Source organism: Vidua macroura, chromosome Z (genome assembly GCF_024509145.1).
Source record: "Vidua macroura isolate BioBank_ID:100142 chromosome Z, ASM2450914v1, whole genome shotgun sequence".
NCBI lineage: Eukaryota > Metazoa > Chordata > Aves > Passeriformes > Viduidae > Vidua > Vidua macroura.
In genome coordinates, this window is record NC_071611.1 from 27179606 (window position 1) to 27204934 (window position 25329).

The window sequence follows — 25329 nt, forward strand, 5'->3', positions numbered from 1 at the left end:
CTACTCTGTTGATATTTAATTCAAGTATTTACTTTTGAATCTTCATTATATTTGCTCTAAGTGTTTTTACTTGGGTGCAAAAATAAAATCCTAATGAGGTATTAATTTAAGGACCAGTAATTGGATTCCACCAGCATGACAACATCTTCAGCATGAATGTGAATACGTTTAGACTGAAAGAAACCATAAAACACACCTGTTCATGTCCATTAGATACTCTTGCACTTGTATTAAACTGTACAATTTCATTTTGAATGAGTATATTGCATTACCAGGCAATACAATTTTTTTGGCATTAGCCATCATTAAGCAGTAATACTCAAGTTGGGGATGACCAACTGATAGGTTAATATAATTTATGCTGCACAATGCAGTATGCCAGTTAAAAAACAGTACTTATTTTTCTGTATAAAAAGGCTTCTTCCCAGAAGTCAGCTGAAGTAGTCCTCACAGAACAGCATGATGAACTAAAAGTTTTTGGACATAATTTTTTTCTGCAATATCACTTGCAATAAAACAAGACAAATGACAATCCTGTAAAAAAGTAGAAAATTCACTTTTAATGTATTTTATTGAATCTGTAACTGTTTAGACAAGATAAAAGGTACTGTTTGTTTTATTATCCTGAAATTTTGTGTCAAATATAAGTCACAATTCTTGTATCCATGAGACTTCTGCCAGAAGAGATTTGATTTTTGTTTCCTCTCATGACAGAGTTCATTTAACCCAAACATATGTTTACCTTAGATACATATATATATATAAACTATTTTGGTAATTTTTTTCAGCATTTGGATAGAATTATTTATCTAATATCTGTCTCAAATATTTATTCATGTGAATCTAGGATTACTTTAATGATGAATCATTACTGTTTCAAAGATTAACAGATTAATCACAGTATTCATTAGGTAATGTTCTTGCTCAGTAAAATCTAGGTGGAATTATGACTACATAATATCTGTGAACTCCATTTACTTATGGTGAAGCAAACAAAGGACTGTTTTCTAAATGCTTGTCAACTGCTGGGGATTTCTCATAGGCTACTTAAATTGTTATAAACTATTTGTTTTGCTTCATGGATTATTCTATAGTCTATTCTATAACTATTGTATCAGACTGAAAACATTGTATTTTGAATCTAAATAAAAAAGAAGATTTCAGAATTTTCTGAAGCACTCTGAATACTTCAGCTTGTCCCAAACATGCCTTTAAGCACTGTCTCTGAAGGAGTGTACTCAGCAGTAACTGCATCTTCAATATATTTACTGTTGGTTATAGACTCTGCTGTAGAAAACTTCCTTTAAAAGAAACCAAAAGAGCAAAAGAAAACACCATCAAATTAGAAACTTATCTACAACCAGGAAATGTGTGGCTGAGCTAGGAGCTAGGCTATTATTTTAGGGAGCCTTTTTGAGACTCAGTCAACAAAATAATCCATGCCTATGCGATAAATCTCATGTGATAGATAGGGTAAAGATGGAGAGCACCTGTAGGCAGCAGACACTTCAGTCTCTCTTGATTGACACTCTCACCTAGTCTTTGAATTGATGTTGAGAACACAGGCTATACAGATCCCTCAGGGATGCAACAAATGAGGACTCTTTCATGGAGGATCAGGTGTCAACAGTACAATCATTTCAGTGCAATTGCACTAGCTGTGCCATGTTTTTATGGTGAAACAGAATTTTATCATTAACCGTATCAAATACATAGGAAAATCCAGCTGGGTTAATGTTAATGCAATGCAATACAAATGTCCAGTAATGCAAAAGAGACTACATCCAACAATACCAGGTTATTAATCTTGTGTAGGCTACAGCATTCTTACCCTTTCAAACAACCATCTCAGTCAGCAAAATTTCAAAGAAAAGCATTGTTGTTTTCTTTAAAAGAAGATACTCTGCTTTTATTGAATAGCAAAATTCAGGGAACTAGAGATAATTCAGAATTTAGTGAACAGTTTTAGTAGATGGTAAGAGAGATGTATTCGTTTTCTTATTTCAAGACCAGGTTAACCTGTTTGCTCCTGCCACAAGTGAGAAGCCATACAGATTCACAAGACTAAATATTTTGAGTCAATCACATTAAAAGCTGTCATTAACCAACAATTGCATCAATTCCACTGACGTTCTTGTATTATAGCATTTGGATGGAGTGAAATGGATAAATCTACAAGTAAAAACTGGAAATTTGACAGGGACATTGACTTTCTTGGCTGATAACTGCTTTTGTTTACAGATATATATATATATATACAGGAAAGTAAAAAAAATAATGTAGGAAAAGAAGTTGCTCCTCGGACATGATAAAATAGAGCAGGCTACTTACTACGGGAAACAGAATCAAAAGTTAAAAAATCCCCAAAAGCCTTCTTGAAAGTACTGTGCTCTAAAAGGTTACCTCTTCCCTTTGAAACAAAACAAGGGATGGACAATTTCCTCTAACCGTGTACAGTAAGGTCTAGACACTTCTATACACACTCAAATAATAAGCTGCAGAGTACTTAGTCTCAAGTTACTATCTGCTTAGTATTATATATTTCAATATAATTTGGTACCTTCTTCCTTAGAGGTATAGGTAATAAAATTTTCCCTAATATTATCAAATGTTGATGAATTTTGAACAAATTAATATTAAAAGATGATCATACTTTAAATAACATACAATCTTACCTGTGTATGTTATCTTGACCAGAAGGAACTACACCCAGGTTTGCTGCTTTCACTACTCTCTCAATTATTACAAGTCTAGTAGAATTCGGTGGAGCAACAGCTATTGTAGTAGATGTCTCATTCATTCCTGTCAGCATTCCTGAAACATTAAGTATTTAATTATGAATACACTAAGATTTGCTTGCTTATTAAGCATTAAACCAAAATAGTAGACATCTAAACAGAAAAAAAAAGCATTACAAGTAAGACCATTTATTGAGAAAACAATTTCATAAGAACTCACATAATTACCTTACTTTAATGTCTTACTTGCAATGACCTATTATCAGAAACAAATTAATAATAGCTGAACAATGACATGTGTGATACTAATGCAACTGAGAAACCAAGGCAGTTTTTTCTCATAGAAAGCTTAATTTAAAAGCAGAATGCAAATGCAGAAATTAAATATTAAGTAAGACTGATTTTAAAAGGTCCAGCTTAGGTAAGAACATACATAAAGATCCTTTATAATCTTTCAATCATACATTTAATTATAATTCCATATCCAATTGCTAAAAATGATCTTTAAATTCAGATAGTAGTAATTGGTTCAATTTAGTTATTTAAAAGAAAGTTATTTAAGAGAAAGCACATTAGAAACTGGTAAATTCAGTTAACATCCAGCTCTCTAAAATAACAACATAAGCTATTTGAGTAACATTATTTGAATATGACTACAAAATGGAACAGAAATATAAAGATTATATCCAAACATATGATGAAAGAAAAGTAAAGAAGGATATGACATTCAAGGACATTTTAACAAAACTCACGCTTTTCTATCAATACCCATTGTTTAGAAGAATTATTTGTTGGATGCTCGTGTTGATTAAAACACAACAGTAACTACAACTTAACACTGTGTGTGCCTTTTCTGAACAGTATATTCAGAAGCTGAAAATGCAGACAAAGGAGCATGGTACTTCAGGCAGAAATATGAAGCATCTGAAGGAACACTAACGATGAAAACAACGTAAAAGTCTCAAAAGGCCAGTGTTTTAGGGTTGCATATTCAGTTCTAACCCAGAGGAAATACTAGTACCAAGATGCTTAATAAGAACAATTAAAACAGTAAATCTAGCATTTTAATGCCCTGGAATGTGCTGCTATCACAGAATAAGAAATATGAAAGTAAAAATGGAACAGCTGATGAGTAGATAATAGGATATTTTGAAAGAAAACAAAAATAGGCATACAACTTTTATAACAATCAGATTTATCTTGAGTAGAACATTCTGTTTCAAATTGTTTAACTATTAGGCAAAAGCTTTACAAACTATATACACAAACTAAAACTGCTTTTAAGCAGAGCACAGGGACTGACATAACACTGCTGAGAGATATGTGTACTTATTTAGGATTTAAACCTTCTCCATTAAGCTCTACTGAAGAGCAAATGCTGAATAAATGAATGCAACTATGTTTATGTTAAAAGCCTGTTTCCTGCAGCATGTAATTAAAGGAAATGTTGTACAAAGCCAGTACTTTTGTCAAGCTCCTGTAAATGGAAAGACGGATAGCACTCAGAGAAGTGAATGCATTGCTTCATATTTAACCTTAACACTCTTGTCATTAATGGTTTGTCTAACTTGTTCTATAAAAGACAAGGTACTGCTCCATTGAAGTAAAATTAAAAAAATCAACTAAACCATGCTTTTCAGAACAGAAGATTCATTATCGTCGACTAATGTATTGGCATAAAGCAAAGTAACATCCTATCAAGTAAGGCACACATTCAATCTGCTTTTTCACCCCCCTTTATTTTTAACTCATGCTGTTTTATTGTTATAGGCAATTTGTACCACTCAGCATGACAGTGTAAACTGAATCAAGATTAATTTACATGCAAAAGAACACTTAGGAGAGCAGCGTGGTAAGCAAATGTATTGTCTCGATTGCTGAGGTGGAAAAGAACCTGGAAATAAAATAGGGTACTCTAATTAAGGAGCATCAAATATGATTGCTTGGGGTAGTCAATGGCCAGAAAATAGTAAATGTCCAACCATTTAAAGAATTAGCATCTTGCTTGTTAGGAAAACAAATTTTATATATGTACAGTTTTAATAAAATTAGGTAAACTATCTGTTTACTTAACCAAGGTTGGTTTTCGTGTTGGTTTGATTTTTTTAAAATGTGATTCAGGAATACACTTCCAAAAAAAAGTTGACAAAATTATTTAAAAACATGTCTCTTGAGAGAAAAAAAAATCCTAAAGTAGTTTTAATTGCCTATTTTAAAAACACCATCAGAAAAATTCTGATTAATATCCAGCTTCAACAATCACATGACACATTTAATATTGCTTGAAACACAAGAATCCAAGAAAATTCTAGCATGAGCACAAAGCAGCAATTAGTCTGGGTTAGCCACCATATGATGAAATAACTGTATGTATTTTAAATAATAAAAGAAAATTTAATTGGAAAAATTACAATGATGGGTAACAAAGTATGCTAGCCAGCAAGACTAGTCCTATTCTGAACTGAGAAAATGAGAGTTTTGCTACTGAATTTTGAACACAACAGACAAGTTGAAATCTGGATACAGAGTTCCCAATAGTAAATGTTCCATTCATGCACAATTCCTGCTATGGCAACTCGACTTTTCATGGGGATATGATATAAATAGGGTATAAAATTCTGAGTCCTGAAGGATCAGAAGAAATACTTGAGTAAAAAGGTAAAGAGTGTTTAACAATATAATTTTAATTCACTCATTCCAAATTGTCAATCACAACAACCACTAACTCAGCTGCTTCTCTGGGGTATTACTTCACCAGAGGATTCCTGAGCTCAGGAGGGAAGGAAAGGGGAGATGGCGCAGCAAAGCTAAGTAAATCATACACAGCATGTGGACAAAAACAGCTTTTGAGATTCTGCCACTACCACCAGATAACCTTCACAGCCATGAATATTCAATAACCTATCTGCTCCTCTCTCTTTATGCCATCAGGAAGAAAATGGACATACACAAATGTAACAGACAATGCAAAACAGCAGAGTGTAATTGAGTAAAGATGTGTAGCAATGAATTGTCTTCTACATAGCAGTATAATACCAGCTATTTTCTCTTTAGCATTCTTATTAGGTTACACATGCCATTTAGATGTAAAAATCCTTAAAACCCGTATGTATTTTCATTCTCTTCTTGCATTTCTAATATTCTCCTCATTCCTTCACTATTTTTTACCTATCTCTATTGGTAGCAAATAAAACCAGGCATCTCCACATACCAACCAACCAAAAAAAAAAAAAAAGAAAGAAAGAAAGAAAAAGCATGACAAGTAAAAAAGAAAAACAAGTTATATAAATGAGATTCATTTGGAGAATACAAGCAAATTGAAGTTAAACACAAGCTAGAATAATATATACCAACTTCTAAATTGCCCTGCATTTATTATTGTAATTTGGATTTTTCATTTAGCAAGAACACAAAGTAATTCTTCCCATATGCTACCTGTTCCTAGAGCTTTGTAATAAATACTAATGCAAAATGTAGAATTGAGACCTCTGTTACCAAGAATATTCTATATTCTGATACAGCTGATATCCAAAAGAAAAAAGATGCAACAGGAAAGGTTTTTAAACATGTAGTAAATTTGCCAGCCTGCAAAGTCCTGCATCAAAGAATGAATTCAGGAAGACAGAGCGAGCTATACAGAAATGCCAAGAGACCTTCATGGATTTACAAATACTTCATATAAACAAATTTTCAAATAGCTTTATTCAGAGTAGCCTTTCTGCTCTATTAAACATAGCAAACAGCTGCCAGATTTATTCAGACAAATAATCAACAACCATAGAAGTAAAATGGCAGAAGAAAAAGGAATTTTGGCAACAGCTCCACAGAGGACCACAGCTATTCTCCAAGTACACTTCTTCTATGTCCTCACAGTTCTGTATGGCCAGTCAGGAGGAAAAAAAGCCCTCAGTCACAGTAAAGCATACAAAAACTCTATCAGAATATCACAAAGCAAGAAAACATAAAAACAGGGAGGGGTGAAGCACAGTAATCTGCCTTCTTTTCACTACAACTTCAGCTACAATTTTTAGAAGGGAACAGTTTAAAATAAATGTACACAGCCTCGTTCAATCACTCACCTTGGTTTGCTGAGCAGGTATAAAGCAGAGAGGCAGGCTTTAGCCAGCAAAGGGTAAGAACAGCAAATAAGTATCAATTGGTTATGAAAGCAAAGCACAATCCTAACTTTTCATTGCAGCCATAAGCTTAACTGCAAATGATCTGGACAGTATTTAAACTACTTTCTTAATAATTCAAAAACACAAAAGCAAGAAATGCTCAAAAGCAATAACTAATAATACATAACATTACTCATTGGTGTTCTTGACTGCTTGATGGATATACTGAGTTTCTGAGCCTTACACAGCAATGAGATAGGATCCCATGGGCATATTCTTATTTCAGTGTGAAGAGACATACACATGTAAATCCCCATACATTGAGATAGATGAATAAACACTACTACATTTGAGTGTATCCAAAATGTAAAACTTATATTTTAAAATATCCAAGAATCATATCCAGATTAAGGACAGCAGTATTGACTATTCCATTTTAACATATGCTTAGGTCAAACCTAAGCAAATTTTTCTCAAATTATTTTGAATAAAATATTTAAGTTACTAAAAGCTCTTATGGGGGTTGCTGTCTGGACTAGTATAAGAGACTTAAATTCTCTGAAAACACAGTATTAGTAGAATGCAGAAGTACAAATAAGATACCACCATTCTAAAACAGTATTCCAACAAGAGTAGTTTTTTATATATGAAGTGTTTGAAAGTGAAAAGATTGAAACAATCTTCAAAGTAGCTGAGGAACAGGTACATTAACAGTATTGAAAATTAGTACTGGAATAAAGAATAGTAAAACCCAATGCAATACCAACCAATGTATAAATGGTCCATTTCCTTGAGCAAGCATCACAAGTTTCTGTTTTATTGCTAGTAGGAAAGGCATTCACACTTCATGATGAGAAGCCAAAACTCTTGAGCTGAAAGACTGTTTTAGGGTAAAGAGAGGGCTTTAACCCTTTAAAGACTGCATCATATCACAGCACATCCATCTCAAGGTATTTTTAAGCTACTTAAAATTGTCAGAGTGAATACTAACAGCAGCTAACTCAACCACCTACAACTGGAAGCACTTTCTGTATGCTTGGAAGTTGAAAGGCATGCAGTCCTCTTCCCATCCAAGTAAATTTACTGAAGCTGCTGAAGTATTTCTCACCTTGCTCCTTCTTAAAATCTTTCTCTGACATAGTGACAGGCAAGAGCAGTTCTCCAACAGAAGGTTGAATGTTAACATTGAAGTGATCATCCTTTGTGCTACAAAGAGAAATTACAGAGACTTAACCAAGTGCTTCAACACAGATTAATAAATATACATATATCAGTTTCAAATTTTCTGTGAAATCATTAAAAAGTGTAAAAACTACCTGTATGATTTCTACCTTATTAATTTGAAAGCTGTCTAACTTCTTACATTAGTAAAGCTGATCTATTTTCTCCAGTACAAATGTGGTAGGCATAGTCTTATATTTCTGAAAATGTAACTTTTGCTCAGATCAATGTTTATTTGTGATCTACAAAGCATCACACTCAATCTAAATGCTTGCAAAGGACAAATTATTGTGCATTTCACAAATCTTTTAAGAGAACTGTTACACATACTGTCATCAGCTACAGCTGTCCTAGAAATAGGGGTAAACATAGAAAAGATATAATTTCAAAAAAAAAGGATGACATTGTCTGGGAAAAAAAAACACAAACAAGCCAAACAATAAATACAGTAGTAAAAGAGAAATAAGTTTTGATAACTTCAGTTTTACAGTATTTGGTACATTTAAACAAAACTACGCAGCATACTGGTAAATGTAAAAGCATGCTGGAAAACCACAGAACTTGAGGCCATTTTTAAATGGCAGAGTTAAAAAATACTATCACTAGAAACACAATACTATTAAATGTTACATATTTCTCCTTAAGAAATAAATATCATACAGTGAACTTCCTCTCCCTATCCATTCAATTCTCTTAAGTTTCCAACTATTTTGTCTAAGACTTCTTCAAGGCTACACAAACTCAAGATACATTCACCCTGCTAAGTTTCACTGACTAACTGTACCATAAGGGATTTGCCTAGCAAATCAGGATCAGTCAGAATCTTTGTTAATGCTTTAAGGCCTGAGAAATTTTTAGAAAAGAACACTTTATTTTTTTTTTTTGGTGTACCAAATAGCAAATATCTATTGATTGGTGATATACCTCAGATATCTTACTTAAATATAATGATACAATCATTAGAATGGAGAATACATTTCATCCATTAACATCCATGTTATTTAAATTAACCTAAAAGATGTGCTACTGATATTTTATAACTCTGCAACTTCAAAGTTGACTGATGGAAAACTATAGCACTATAGATCAATAGTATAGAAAACATATGTGTCTCCCTCCTAAAGATGCAAGACAAGGCACCTGGAAACAGAGAAGCATTCTACCGTCCTTCCATTCAAAATTCTAATACGTATCCGTAATTACCCATTTTGAAAAGGAAATGCTTATTTTCTAGCTTCTGATGTGCTATAATTATGCTTATGAGTGCAGTCTCAAGTCTGGGCTGTTCAAATAAAACTGAACACTTATGCTAACTTTTTTGAGAACTGCCATTTAGTAAACAATCCCTTCAAACTTTCTAGTATTTCCTTTATAAAAAACATTTATTAAGTGCTGCTTTTAAAAGCTAACAAATTCAAACTTTTCACCTGTACTTCTCTTCCCCTCTGTGCTATCTTAAATACCATCTGTCTCTAAAGTCATTATTATAATAAAAGAGCAGGGTTTGTTTGATTGTCTAGCCTGATTAAGTGCACAGTAAAATAAGCAAGAAGTATTTTTTTCTTTGATTTTTCCTTTGAAAAGTGATTAAGAACTCATCATCTTAAGAACTGATGGAAGGGTCTTTAATCAACTGCCTCATTAATTTTTTGCTATTCATACCTACTACTTGGACTATAAGACTAACAGTTTCAACAATACCTTCATTGACACTGTTCAACTGATTGTTCAACCAATGTTACGTTTCATATTTAAGCAAGAAGTACTCTATATAATTCAGCATGAAACAGATAAACCATTTGGTGTACAATGATTTATGTCCTACATTGACTGGAGGGATGCCATTTGTACATAAACTTGACTTATAACATCAATTATTAGATTGCTTTAATGCTTATAACAGTATTTCCACAATAAGAAGGAATAAAAGCATGAGTACAGCTTGTGTTTTTTATGTCTGTAACTGCTCAAGAGGACCACTTGACACCTCTGCTGTTAACAAACATTCCACTTCCATTTCCTCTAGTGAATAAATAGCTAATATATATTCTTTGATAAAACATGATCTCTTCGTAGCCTACAAACAGAAATTCTGATTGCTAGTTGTTCTTCAAAACCACTTTGTTCTTAATTTCACTTTAGTCAGCATCTGGGTTCCTTTGCATTACTTTAATTCCAGTATGCTTCAGTAAATTTCTTTCTCAGCTACAGAAAATCATCCTTCCTTATAAGTTCTCTTTATCAGACACTTCACAGATTAAATATACAGCTTTTGTTTATTGATCTGCATCTCTTTTATTACATTTTTATATTAGAGAGCTCATAATATCTAATTTAATAAAACTTACTTCATAATTCCATAGAACCACAATACGATTCAGAAGGGGCATTAGAAATCACCTGATTCTACCTCTTGCTTAAGCGAGGGTCACCTTAGCTCACTTTGCTCATGGCCTTGTTCATTTGAGCTCTGAGTATCTCTCCAAAGATGGAGATTTCATCAGATATCTAATGGAGAAATTTGAGAATAAAATTGAGGCTTGGAATACAACTACTTAACTTCCCCCAGAACCTAGTGAACTAAATTTCAGTGTATTTAACTTATTCATTTATATTTTCAAGACTATAATTAATATAAATGATGCTTAAACAAAATATTATATTAACTTTTAAAAATTGGCTGGACAACTGGTTCAAGCTGCATTGAAGCATCTCTCAGGTGGTATTTCTTTAACTTTCCTGAAAGATCAAGGTGAAGCAGCTTACCAGAAAAAATACCCTAAGTTTCTCAGGCCAACAGAACATGTTTTTTGATTTAAAATACTAAAGACTGCATTTTCTGGTATTAGCATGTGCAGTTGGTAAGTTACAGCCTTCGAGGAACATGAATACTTAATACTTCTTTGAGGGAAGCTCTAAAAGGATCAAACAGTTGGGGATGTCTGACAACAGTACCTTTCCAACAGTAGCTTGCCAAATCTGTTATGTATTTAATTGTGAACTTATGGGCAAATGATATTACACATCGTTACTCTTACTGACTCCTTAAAAACTGCTGAACTGTACATATTCTATGTTTAAAAGACTAACATCACTTTCATGATTCAATTGCAAGTATCACATGAATTTATCTTCTGATGCACACATCAAGATGAAAAAATGAGAGACAAAGACAATAATGCTCCTACATGAATGAAGGGAGACTTATTAGCTCCACAATAAATGACACTGCAAGACTAACATTCAGAAGATGCACAGTAAAGATTTCTGTATATGTCTGTAGATGGAGTGGGAGCAGCTACCAGTTGTCACTTGAAACCCTTGGCTATTCCCTCTCTCCTCTCAGTTCGGTTGAGTTTCTTTTAAAGAATTGGCTCTGAAGGGTTTCTGGTAAAGAAGTTCTCTACCATATGAAAAGTCTTGAGAACAGTGATGGCAAAATCTTCTTTAAAACGAAAGTAAAAAATACTAATGCTTGTGAATTACTTTTTTTAAAATTCCGCAATAGCAGTGGTTAAAGTCTTAACTCCAAGGCTTTTAATAAATTAGTATTCTAATAAGACTGGGAATATTCTTCTTGCTCTTTATACTATGCTTTTTTGCTTCATGCCCAGGAGCAGCTTGTCCCAGAACATATCTATCCCAAACCAGCTTACTGTTTTTGTCTTGTATTCACAAAAATCTCCACACATATTAAAAAAAAAAAGAACATGAAAGGAAGAGCAACACTAAGAGAGAATTAATTTCCTGCAAAACAAAACACAGAATAGAGAAGTATAGGGGACTTGATTCCTAGTCTTGCTGAAGAAAGGAAAGGACTGCATCCTGCTTTTGCATGAGAAAAAGGCCGAAGTAAAAGAACAAATGAAAGCCGTTGTTCATGTCCAGCCTTGTTTTTTCCAGGTCAGTTATTTATCTTGGCATAATTGTGTTCTGGAATAGGGCCAACTGACTATTTTAGAGTAATGAAATAAAGGGAAGAGTACCAGATTGCTTGTCTTACATTTATAAGCAACTTGGTGATCCGCTGACAAAGCACTAGGGAAGGAAACAGCAAGAAAAAAGTGAAAATGCAAGTGACAGCAATGAGAAGACAATCCTACATCTCTAACATTAGTTTTTAGTATATTCCATAACATATTCCACTACATAATTTTAATCAGATGCTTTTGTGGAAGCATCTACACCTGAATGCATGCTTGCACTCAACAGAAATACTGACTGCTACCAAACCAACCCTCTTCATTTACTTGCTTTGCAGGTAGAAGTTTTGCTTGGGAAGATTTCTACATCAACACAGAGTGAAGTAAGTAAATTTCATGCTGCAAAAAATCTCTTCCTTTGAAAATAAAATCCAGAGGAAAAGCTTCTACAATAAGATGAAACCTGCAGAGAACAGACTGAACAAAGTTTTTAAATCACATCCACAGAATTTACTTAATTTAAGAAATTGCTAGACTCTTTCTGCTACACCAAACTCTTCTGGAGTAATCAGCAAAATGTTTTCTTTATATAGTACAGGACAAATGAAATGAACAGACATACAAGAGTATGTATTCTGTTTATCAGAAGGAGAGGGTCCTTCTGATGACAGTGGGACATTAAGAAGTGCCAATATAAAGTAACCAGTTTAAAACCTCTGTCATGTCATGCTATTTTCCAATTACCTAATTATTTTGAAAAATAATGAAAGGCACAAAAGCTGTTGCTTTCATTCAATTTTTCTTTCTTCTTGGGAGCTCTGCTTGTGTTCTTTGCACTTAAACCTTGAGAAAACTAGGGAGAGAAAATGCAAAATCAAAACTAGGGAGAGAGATGCATGGCATGGACAGCTTCCCTACACCAAACAGTTTCAAAGAAAGCTAAACAACTCCCTGCGTACTTATCAAAAGAACAGAAAAAAGAAGAGAACCAGGCTCTCCATAAATCAATTTTATCTTTAAAGCTGTGGTTCTTTCATGGTTTTGGGAACAACTAAGATAATTTGGAAAGAGATGATGAAAAGAATAAGAAAGAAAAGGTAAACACAAGCTTTCTTCTCCAGCTTTCAATGTTGTAAAAAGGACACCTCCCCTTCACCTTTAGTTATTCATCATGACTACAAGAAATTGGAGATTTGCCTACTGAGCTATCTAAACATGGACAGGAATTCATAATGCTAAATACATATACAAAAAATAGAGTAAGGGCATGTATGTGCTGTAACTCTCTGTCTCTATAACCTTCCTTGTCTTTCATCTCAAGGGATTAAAATATTTTCATTCCAAGGATCCATGGGCAAAATTCTGACATAGTAAAGCTCCCATATCTTTGTTCAGACATCCCAAAAAACTAGTAAGCTGAGAAAAAGACTTGAAAATATCTGAAAAGCAGAGACATGCAAGACAATTAAGGTAACACTAGTGGTAGGATTGTTGAAATGGTGAACACTAGGAGCTCAAGGATTCAACAAAAAACACACTGATATGGAAATCTTTAAGATCTGACATTGGAAAAAAAGGAAGTAATTCCACAGTCAGTGGAGTATTGCAGATGGTCTGTTATATCAAGAATCCATTCCAACCTCTTCTTTGCTCAGCTGAGGCTCAGGTCTCTTACTTGGATGGTGAATATACTAAACTTTAACCAGAATTCAACAAGATAGCAACCTACCTTGCATGTGAGTTAGTCAGTAACAAATTGCTTTAAATTCCTAAGCTGTGTATATCCTGCTTGCAAAATGAGAACAAAGTAGCATGAAAACAAAGAGTAACATTCAAAAAAATCTTTTAAAAGGCTGAGTTCCTCCATTTATTCCTCTTTAACTTTGTGCTTGAGAGGCATTATCATGCAGAACACCAGTGTGGTTGAAATAGCTGCCTCTGGAAGGAGTTGGCATAAGAAAAATAACAATGAAGAGATATTCTCCTTACAAATACATGCTGTGAACATCCTAATACGCATTCTAAATAAATGCATTAGGCACAGTTTTCAAGTTGAGGCATTTCACCCCATTTTAATTAGATGTGTGATCTTGGTAAGTTTTGTTTACCAAAAATAGTATTCAACCAGGAGGTCTTTCAAAGCTCATTCCTTCAAACCTCCATATTGCAGTTTCTCCTTCATTGTCCTTGATTTGTACAACAAATTCAGAAAAAGGATATAAATATTTTATGACTCATGTTAGTTTTTTTCTTTATACAGTTTGTATTTATTGAACCACTAGTACAACAGCACATCCCTAAGCAGAGGGTAGTGTTTGCTATGCAAAACACACAGTGCATGATTGGCATCTAAGACCAATTGATCTACCCATTACCATTATGTCCCTACCCCCACAAGCTTTACTACAAAGCTATTGATTTAAACACTGCCGATCGGTTTCCATTTTCTGATTTTGGGCAGGCCAATTAAGAAAGTGAGTAATTGTGATTACACTGCTTCAGGATCAATTACATTTGATGCAAGATAAAGTGCTCCTCTTAGAACAACATAAAGAAAATTCTTATGATCAGGAACACTTTACTGCTGAACATGCTTCTATCAAAAATATAAAATAATTGACAACATCTTTCATAGAGATATGTTAATAGGAAATACAAGAATATAGACACCTTTGTGTGCACATTATTTCAACTACATTTTGACAAACTTCTAGAAGTCATTCCTTCTTTTGGATAAAAGCTTTTTGAAAAGTATGATAAGTTACAGAGCCTGCAGCTGAGTTCTTTGAGACATTGCTCCCAAAACATCACACTGCACATTTTCTTCAGTGATACTGAATATCAGTAAGATTTTGAACAAAATAAGTTTTCAGTGTAAAATAGCAAATTTAATGCAAATAACATTTCACCTATTTTTATACTATTTTCTAGGAACTAACAGCAAAGAAACAAGGCCCTATCAATTAGCAAAGGAACAAAGCAAGCAATTCCTATTCTTAATTTAATTTTAAACTTAGCTTGAGCGCTTTTGTCATTGGACTCACATTGTCTAAATCATTAAAATGAATACACCACTGAGGTCTGAGGCAAATCTATTTACAGTGATGTTACTCATAGTCTGGTTGGTGTTCAGGAATATTGATCTGTCTTGTTTGTCTAATAGGAAAATAATAAACAATTACTAGGCAATGTTGGAGAAAGTAATCAGTTTTTATATATCACTAATACAGCAGACCTCCCAAAACATAAAGGTGATGATCTGCATAAAATCAATGTGTTATGCTACATTGCTTATCCTCATCACTGCTACGATTCTTAGCAATAAATGGTGTAAGTTAAAAATCAAATCATTGGTAGACTGAAATAACATACTTGAAAGAAAAATATCTGCTTTATTTAAAAAAGAATATTTCTGCCTGATAAACTATCAAGCAGATACTATTTTATAAAATTCAAAATATATTTCGATAAAGAGAGTCAAGAGTCTATGATTTTGAAGCAATTTGGAAACTGCACTGCCTACAAGGGAACCTCCTTCCCAAACAAACACCAGGCAACAGTTCAAAGCTGTTTCCAAATTCAGCAAATAGCATACAGACCAGCTATAACAACATGATGTGCATAAACTACATGCTGCAGAGATTTTGCTGGGAGTACAAATATGTGTAAACTGACTATGCAGGAGCATCTATTGTACAGGGAAAAGTTTGAGAAATGGAAAGAAAAAATCCATTAGAAAAATCTCCTTGCCCCTAGAACAAGAAATGTTATTTTAGCAGTGGTACTTTAGGAATCACTTGGGTACATCTCTATTATTAGGATTTTCATGCTATCTTCAATAACTTGTCAGTTGAACAAGCTGTGCTTAGTAGCAGTATGCTAAAATTGCTAGAGAAATTTTCAAAAGGAAGAAGTACAGAACTTTCACGAAGGGCTTCCCTTAAACAGAAATGCAGCAATGTGAATGTCTATTCAACATCCCTCTTTTCATACTTAATATTGAAAGCTGTGTCTCTTGCAACAAAACATATAAAAAAATCCATTACTTCAAAATATGTTAAAAAAATTAAATTGTGCAGATCTGTATAGTGCTTTTACACAGTTTAAAAGACTACATAAATCTGAAAAACCCCTAAAAGAAGGTTCAAGTTTTCTCCCATTCATTTTTTTTCCACTGTTGCAATTACCCCATTTTCAAATGCTAGTTTATAACAGAATTCTCACTGGGTGAATGGGTTCCCTGCTAGCCTAGGATGTAGAAAGAAGACCTAGCACGTGCCAATAATGAGCACAAAAACTGTAAATCAGGCATATTAGACAAGATTTAGTTGGCCAGCCAGTTACTTGGTTTCATTCTCACTATTGGTTTAAAAGAAACTACAGCATTTCTTTGTTGGGCATATTTTGGGGTTGTTTTCAGGCAGTCATGTTACAACAACCACAAGCACCCATAATAAAGACTCAGGGTAGTAAAACAGCTCACACTACGTGCCATTTTGCCTTGCTGTTTCTTACAAGGAAGAACATATAAAACACTAAAGCAGAATAGTTAGACATGACTGCTCCTTTCCAGATGGTGTTAAGAAGAATCCCTAGAAGAGTGGGACAAAAAAGTAAAGCTTCTAAAAGTAAAACTGAACACTAATAATGTGCTATTTCTCTACAAACAAACTTGGATGTATATCATGTTGTCAATTTCGTTTAATTCTTTGAATATTTAATAAAACAGCTAATCTGATACCACCAAGTAGACTTCCAGTGAAAACTATTTTTCCCTTCCAGGAGCAAAAAATTACTCTCCCTTTCCCAAGAACTTACCATAACTGGAAACTGGCTGTCTGGGTAGAATCACAGAAGTCAATACCCATTGTAGCAGTAATGGATCCTCCAGGCTCAAGGCACTCTGGATGAAGAGATTTTTAACAGATAAAATACACATGCAAGTCAGCAGAAGACGTCAGATGCAACCCCCCACACGTCACATAATTAAAACCCCCAAAAGCTCTGTAAGAGAAAATCCAACAGTTGTAGTTTTATTACAAATACGTATCACCCAAATGTCACACTTGCACGTTTAAGCATCCTGGATTCCCCCTCTCACACAGTTAATGCACATGAAGTGTTGCCATTTCAGTCTTAGAGCTCTATCAACAAAATAAGTTCTTGTATCAGAAAAGCAAGGAAAGGAAAATTATTTACAGAAAAAAATTATTGAAGTGACATCCTTTTAATTGTGCACAGATACAGCACTGCGACTTCATTTTCAGTAACACTAGTTTGCAGATTTAGTCAGTAAATTGCAAAATACAACAAATAAAATCTACATTAATACACACAATAATGGAAAATAAGCTGAATTTAAACTTTATTTCATAATTACTGTGGTTTACTTGTGTCTCAATATTCTACTTGCATTGGTTGGAAGGGAAAAGAAGGATTATGAACACTAAATGGAAGATGATTTTGTGCTATACAAACAGTGCAGACTGAGACACTCTTGGCAGTGAAGGTATCAAGAGACATACTCATTCTTAGATTCTTGGCTAAATCACTACACTATTTCCCTAACGTTGTAGAGATAAAGCTTTCATTAAAGGCTTTTCCTTGTAAGCTCTTTCTTTACATAAATAAAAACAAGTACTGAAGCAGACTTTGCCTTCTCAAGATTACAACAACACTTAAAAGAGAGGAATTCAAATAAAAAGGAATAGGCAGGCAGAAAAAAGTCTGATATCCAGATTATTCAAAATGTACCTGACACTTTTCAGGAACTGAAAGTAGACAGTTGCTCCATGACAAAATGCAACCAAATTTAACTATTTCAAGATTAGGTTTGTAAAAATGCAGAAAACATGGAGTCAATGCTGCTGGCTAAAGTCTGAACCAACACTAGGAAGTGAATAGAAAAGAAAGTATTCCAAAAAGTCTGTTTAAAGCTTTGAAAGATTAAAGGCTCCAGCTCAAATTCAGAATTAACTTTACCAAAGTCTTTGAGCTTAATGTTTTCAAAGGGAGTTTCAAACACACTTAGGAACAAGAAAGTGTTGTGCACAGGGATTTGGATGAAATAACTTGAACCACTTCTACTGGAAGAATCAGGACAATTGCCAACAGTAATTTCAGTGACTGAGGCAAAACTAGACTTATATTCCAGCAGGAATACCTGTCTATGCTGACACTTCTTCTGTCGGGTCTGCTAGATAGATTGTAGGATGTGTTTTCCAAATGCTGGAAACACAAAATATAGTAAGAACAGGGTGTACAGGCTTAGTTCTACACAACATGACAACGAATACAGAAAATTTGCATTCAAGCAAGAAAAAGAACATTTTGGGAAGAACTACAGAACTTATTTTCTGCAGAAGAAACCAACAGCTTTTCAGGACAAATACCACAATGTCTTTCTTGGGGAAATAAATACCTTACAGGGTAGGATTGTTTTGTGAAGCTCAAGGAACCTGAAGTGGATAATTTATTAATTCCACTTTTTTTCCCCCATGTTTTTATGTGAGACAAGTGAATGCTACTGTTAATTGACTGTTATTGTGGGTACAGCATCTCCTGATCTGATTTGTAGTATCACTAGATTTCTACTTGTAAGCCTTTGTGCTTTATTTCTTCAATTGTTTACAGGTAGGGATATAAAATTAAGCTCATGGGCAAAACTAACTTGACATTTCAATTCTGAGCTGGACTTATTTTGAGGAATAAGCAGCAAAATATTCACTTAAAAAAAACCCAAAACTGGTTAACCAAAAATAGAGTTCTGAAAGTAACTGCCTTGATCAAGTATGTATCATTACCAAGATGCAAAGAGTTATTATTATTAATTTTAACTCTGAAATAAACCATAGCACTGGACAACTGCTTTTGTAGCTATTTGGTTTAAATCTGCATAAACTTTTCTACGTTAAAAAAAATTATTTCAATAGTTTAGAGTCATGTAATACATGGTTCTAAACATTTTAGCTACTTAAAACAAAGAATACTCTTTAGTTCACTGTTGTGCTTTAAGAACATGTTCCTGTATTCTTTTCTCGCAGAGAATATAATAATGTAGCTCATTGAAGGAGAAGAATTTGTATTATGAAACAGAGATGCCTCTGCTCCTTCTGACTACACCACAATGTCCTAAAATAAAGAACTGCTGAGAAAAGAAAGGATTGTGTACATAGGTATTACTCTTGAAAAAAACTTGCTGTAATCTGTGTTCTTTCTGAAGTGTTATACTCTTTTCCACAGAAATTTAGCAAAAAACCATCCTGATTAGAAAGTAGAAAGTAAAACAATTTAGATCAGGTCTGACTACACATTGCTTTTTATCTTATCTAAGCAGACACAATTTGTAGAACTATGGCAGACACAAGCTAAACTAAAACATACACTTCCACTCTACTGCCATAGCTCACAAGGAAAAAATGACAATGCTCTGAGCCACCAATACAAATCATACATTTAGCTTCACTTAAAGCTTCTTCTTAAAGTAAAAAAATAATTGGAAATATAAAATCAAAACCTCCTTTTTAATAGAAGCCCATAATAGCCAGTCTAAAATAAGACAGTAAGAGACTCAAAGTTTGTAGGGATGCAGAAAGATTTGGTCCTAACAAGTCGATAGTTGATGAGTGTCTGTATAGGTATGTATACCTACCCTCCCCGCCACACACACATGTGTGAGTATACATGTAACTATGCAAAACCATTTTCCTGTATTTGAAATTTTGCTGAAGATTAATAGCCTGATTTTTTTAACATAGGATCTGGTTACCTATTGGATTAAACTCATGCATCCTCATGCCTGGAGGTAATTTCTTCTCTCCAATGTGAATATTCTCTATCTTCTGATCAGTTGTATTTGTTACTGTCACTTGCACAGGTACCATACGATCACCAAAAATGCTTGGCTGTCTTGAGAAGTGATAATGAGCTGCTAATCCTTTCCCACTCATTCGATGAAGCAGTTCATGTGTTTTTGTTGGCACAGAGACTTGCATAGTGACCTGTTAAGTATAACACAATAGTTGGCAAATGCTGTATAAGTCAAGAACAGTAAAAATGACAACTGAATACTGCATTTTTCACTCAGTTAAAGCACCTGCTTTTGAGCTGGAATTTTAGTGAACCAGAAACATGTGAAATACATAAGCAAATTGCAGTAATAGATATCAGATAGAGAGCCTAAAACCATTTCTGGTGCTGAAAATACTTTTGTTGTATCTGTCTCACTTTCCACTATAAATCCATTTTCAATTTTTTAGCTTTATAGTTAGCTATTAAATTACCACGTTTTTTAAGAGTTACAGTTAAATAGTTATGTTTTTTCCAGCCAGAAACCTTCTGTGCGTAAGAATTCAAGGGTATTCCCAAGCTCATTGTGTAAGGTGAAAGTATATTGAGAAATTGTCTTCTGTTTCTCTTGTTAAAACCACAAAAAATGTCTAACAATTACACTGGTGAAATAGTAAAAACATAGTTATATAGACCAGAAAGGTGCTGACATTTTTAAATAGTCTTGCTGCTAGAAACAATAAGAAAAATCCCAAGGACGTTTCAGTCCGTTCTATCCTGCAGAAATAGCATTAAAAAAAGAAGAGATTCAGTTTGCAAACAAAATCCCAGATACTACTGACAAGGAAATAATGAACTCAAAAGTAAGGAGTATACAGAAATATGCAGATAAGTGAATTTGAGTTCTTTACAGAAGTTTTAAGGAAAGACCAGACTTACTTCAAATTATATTTATAAAATAATGAATCATTACATGACCAAACTTACAACTAACACAAAATGAATGGAAAAAGTATCATTTCTATAGACCTTCACAGTTACTGAAAACTCAAAAACATCTTTAAATAGAAGTCCCAAACTTTCACAGATTAATAGTCTGCTTAGTTTTCTAGAAATAACTGACAAGGTCAAACTCTGGAAAAAAAATGCCTCAGTTGTCAAGAAATAATAAAGGAAATACCTTGAATAATGAATATCTTATCAGTACACAGAAAGAGACAATAACAGTAAGAGGTTATTAGCAGTCAAATTAGCATGCTATTTAAACCATTACTCAAATAATGAACAAAACCCAAGTTTTAAGATGGAATTTAAACCTCATTTTTAAGCTTAAGCTTAGCCTCTAGCTTTTAATATTCAATTCAATTTGATCAGGACATGCATAATAGAAAAGTTATTTCATTAAATAGGTCTCCCATTTTACATTAACAAGTTTAAGAACTATGTTTAACTCACATTAACAAAAGTATTTTGAAGTACACTAGCTTCTCTGTGCTAACTTAGGGCTGGCTTTATTAACCATATTTATTAATAGGAATGAAAACATAAAAAGTAGTCAGAAGTCCATCATGTAGATATACAGAAACACAGAGCCATAGAGGTTGGAAAAGATAATCAAGTTCTGTGTCCAACTGTTTACCCAGCCCTGCCATCTTCAGTGAACCATGCTCCTAGGTGTCACACTCACACGCTTTCTGAAGACTCCCAAGAATGGTGACTCCACCGCTTTCCTGGCCAGCCCATTCCAATGCCTGATAATTCTTTCAGTGAAGAATTTTTTTCCTAATACCTAACCTAAACCTTCCCTGCCACAACAGGAGGCCATTCCCTCTTGTTCTATCATTTACCTGGGAGAAGAGGCCAACCCCCACCTGGCTACAACCTCCTTTCAAACAGCTGTAGAGTGATAAGGTGCCTTCTGAGCTTCCTTTTCTCTAGGATAAATACCCCCAACTCCCTCAGCTGTTCCTTACTGAACTTGAGCTCCAGACCCTTCCCCAGCTCCACTGCTCTTCTGTGGACTCACTCCAGCACCAGAATGATCATCTTGTAGTGAGTAGCACAAAACTGAACACAGGATTCAAGGTGTGGCCTCACCAGTGCCTAGCACAGGGGGACAATCCCTGTCCTGGTCCTGCTGGCCACACCATTGCTGATCCAGGCCAGGCTGCCATTGGCCTTCTTGGCCACCTGGGCACACCCTGGCTCATGTTCAGCTGCTGTCACCAGCACTCCCAGGTCCTTTCCAGCCACTCTGCCCCGGCCTGTGGAGCTGCCTGGGGTTGTTGTGACCCAGGGGCAGAACCCAGCACTGGGCCTTGTTGAACCTCACACCATTGGCCCGAGCCTTTTGGATCTCTGCCTTTTACAAACCTGTGCTGGCTGGGCCAGAGCCCCTGGTTGTCCTACATGTGCTGCATGATGGCACCCAGGATGAGCTCCTCTAAAATGCATACACATAGAGAAAAAGACTCTCACTACAGTTAAACTGTAACACCAATTCAAGTTTTACTGAATCCTTTCTGTAATTTTTAGAGATTTTAATCTATGCCAGTGCCTCCTTCAGCATTACTTCTTGTTTCGGTAATAAAAAGCTTGTGAGCCCATTCACTTTTATTTTCAACATCATTCTATACATAGCAGCAAAAACACACAGGACCATCAGAATAATGACAGTATGTTTAAGTCATCTTTCTTTGTGCAGAACATTAATTTTCACTTGCATTTAATGTGGCAGTACTAGAAATAAATAAAACATATGTATGTTGAACAAAGCAATTTAATTCTGGAAAATTGGAATTTTCAAGACCTCTACTTGCTAGCAAGGATTTTGAGCTGACAAAGGCTGATGTGACTGTAATGTGATATATTTAACAGCTGCATCAGTCTGGTAAACAGTTTTTTGTTTTAATTCTAAAATTTTTAATGCAGTTGCGATAAGACTCATGGGGCAGGTACCTGTAATCATTCTGGGGTTAAAATAGAACCACACAGAGTTAACAGAACAAGAAGCATCTACTGTGCTTACCACAATCTACTAACCAGGAGATAATCCCCTACAAATCTTACACAGCATATGTTTAAATAATAGAAGTCGTTTGTGTACCTTTGGATGGTTTATGAAAATAACCAATCAATTCTGCAGACACAACATTATTTCTAAAGGAAATCTATGTGACTCATGATGCCTGCAGATACACAGAGACAAACCACACATATTTTATCAGTTTATTACAGTAAGCAAATAAGCGTGGAATGAGAGTGCACATAACTGTCTACTTAACGCTTACTGAAACATTTATAAGAGCTGTTATCTCCCTAATAACAGACAGACAGTGTGCAATTTTAGAGAGGAGAAAAGCTTCATATTTTTTAACACTTCACTAAAAAGTAACTGAAGAGTGTAAAATGAAAAATACTCTGTGCAGTTAGCTGGTAATGGACCATATTATCAACTCAAGTTAGATTTATAGGATACAAACTAGTCACTAATAGTTATTTTATGACAGAGCGTATCTGCTTTTTTGGGTTTAGATTATTAAGATTAAACTTGCAAAACTTTTTTTTATACAGCTGTTTAGAAAGAGAATAAAAAAATTAAAATACTGACTACCCTCCCACCCCATTTTGACTGAAAGCAACCACATGTAAGGACTCCACACTGATACTGTATGGTTACACTATCTCGGTACCATCCAGATTAGCCAAAAGGCTGACTGCATGTGCTGAAAGATAATTCATCACCCTAAAAGAAGTGCAAGTATTTTTAAACTAGCTCTTGTATAAGAACAAGAGCAACATTAGGGTTTTGTCCCCCCTCCTTTAATCATGGGGAAAAAAGGGAAAAGTGTAAGATCACTAACAGTAGTACTTATCTTTCTTTATTACAGTAGTGGCTTTCTTTATTACAACTAAGCTAACTAGTTACAAACCACTGAATCCTCCCAAAATGAACATGTTTCTTTTTGCCAGCTCAGCAAGTCCTTATTAATTAAGCTTACATTGATGCAAAAACCTATTTCCCCTAATTATTTAAAATAAAAAGCACGACATGGTTTATTAAACCTACTACCGAAAAGAGAGGCGGTCATACATTCCTGTCCACAGTACCATAGAGTCACAAAGAATCAAAATGGTTTGGGCTGGGAGGGACCTTAAAGAAGCATTGTTACTATTAATACTATTATTACTACAGACACAAAATTCTGTTTGTTTTATTTTGTACTTGTTCCTTAGTTTCAAAATCCTTCAATAATGAACAGAGACGTATTCTTGATCCTAGCTAATAAATGTATATGTTTGGATAAAAGATGTATTATTGGAAATAAATATTTGCTTCAAAGGATGATGAAAATTATAATTCTATTCCTCTAATTTACATTCTGTTAAATGTAACATTTAGTCTAAGTAATCCTCCTACTGGCAATATCCATGACATAATCCAAGAATTACCTATTGAGCTGTGAGAGCTATAACCTCTCTCACTCTCATAGTGAGGCTATGCTCCAGTAACTCTGCAACAGCTAAGACGAGAAGGGCTATCACACAGTCCAGCCACATTTACATGATCTTTCAACTGAAGCCATGAGAGCAACTTAACTATAATTTTCTAGTATTAGGAGAAAGATGGAAAACCAGAGAAACAATAGTCAACTACTGGCAGGAAATATGATCTTTTGCTCAGTTAACAGTTATATATTACTCACAGCCACCATGCAATGTCTCCCTTATACAGCTCTTAGTAAAACAGTTATAAATTCATAAAAAGATAAAATGCAAGCAAAGAATGTCAGCATCCTAGTCTGCATTATTTTAAGAGGCTGTTGGAAATCCCAACATTACAGCATACCTAAATCACAATAATATGGATTGCCAAAGTAATGACAATCCCCTGACAGGGAGCAAGGAAAGCAAACAAGAAATCAAACTAGCTCCTATTTTGTACAATCTGAGCAAAGCAACTGGATATTGTCATTTAATTTGGGCTAATTTATCTAGACATACAGACACTCAAGGACATATTTTGAATTTTCGAAAACACTTTCCACCAAAGGTGCCTCTAACTGCTCTACATCTACCAAATACCTACTAAAAGCATACATCCTAACTCCCTTCTTTTTGCATTGTCACCAACTTTTAGGCTCCACAATTCTCATAATTATTAACATGTCAATGAGGCTAATTGAAAGTTACCATATTAATAATCATATCTTTAAACCGTTACTGGATTCAGACAATTTCAGACATTATAAAATGAGTTCCCAAAATTCTTACTTGACTTTGATATTGATAGATTAATACTTTTGTCTCCAAAACCTTGCAAGAAATATAAAAATCAGAAGAAATAAAACCCAAAACTGCTCAGATAGCTTCCACTGATTTTTACATCACCCAGAGATGGATCTCAAACAAAAGACCACTTTTATTATGCTGTCCATAGTCTGCCTCTGTAAAGCTGCCAAAATGAATTGTTTCTCTCCCTTTTTTTTTTTTTACTGTAATATTTGTATGGTTTCAAATCATCCTTTCAAGAAGAATCAA

The 25329-nt window shown here is 34.3% G+C and overlaps 1 protein-coding gene across 3 annotated transcripts in view; it reads right to left on the reverse strand.

Moving 5' to 3' along the window:
• Positions 1 to 25329, reverse strand: part of AP3B1 (adaptor related protein complex 3 subunit beta 1) — a 153988-nt gene that overhangs the window by 10722 nt on the left and 117937 nt on the right. For 2 of the 3 annotated variants that reach the window (XM_054002572.1, XM_054002571.1), the window contains 4 exons: positions 19769 to 20000; positions 16819 to 16903; positions 7965 to 8062; positions 2676 to 2814 (listed from right to left, as the gene is read on the reverse strand). In XM_054002572.1, the coding sequence (XP_053858547.1) occupies positions 2676 to 2814; positions 7965 to 8062; positions 16819 to 16903; positions 19769 to 20000 (554 nt within the window). Of the gene's footprint in view, positions 1 to 2675; positions 2815 to 6817; positions 6855 to 7964; positions 8063 to 16818; positions 16904 to 19768; positions 20001 to 25329 lie in introns of those variants that run through there. The other variant, XM_054002573.1, reaches the window with a different exon arrangement.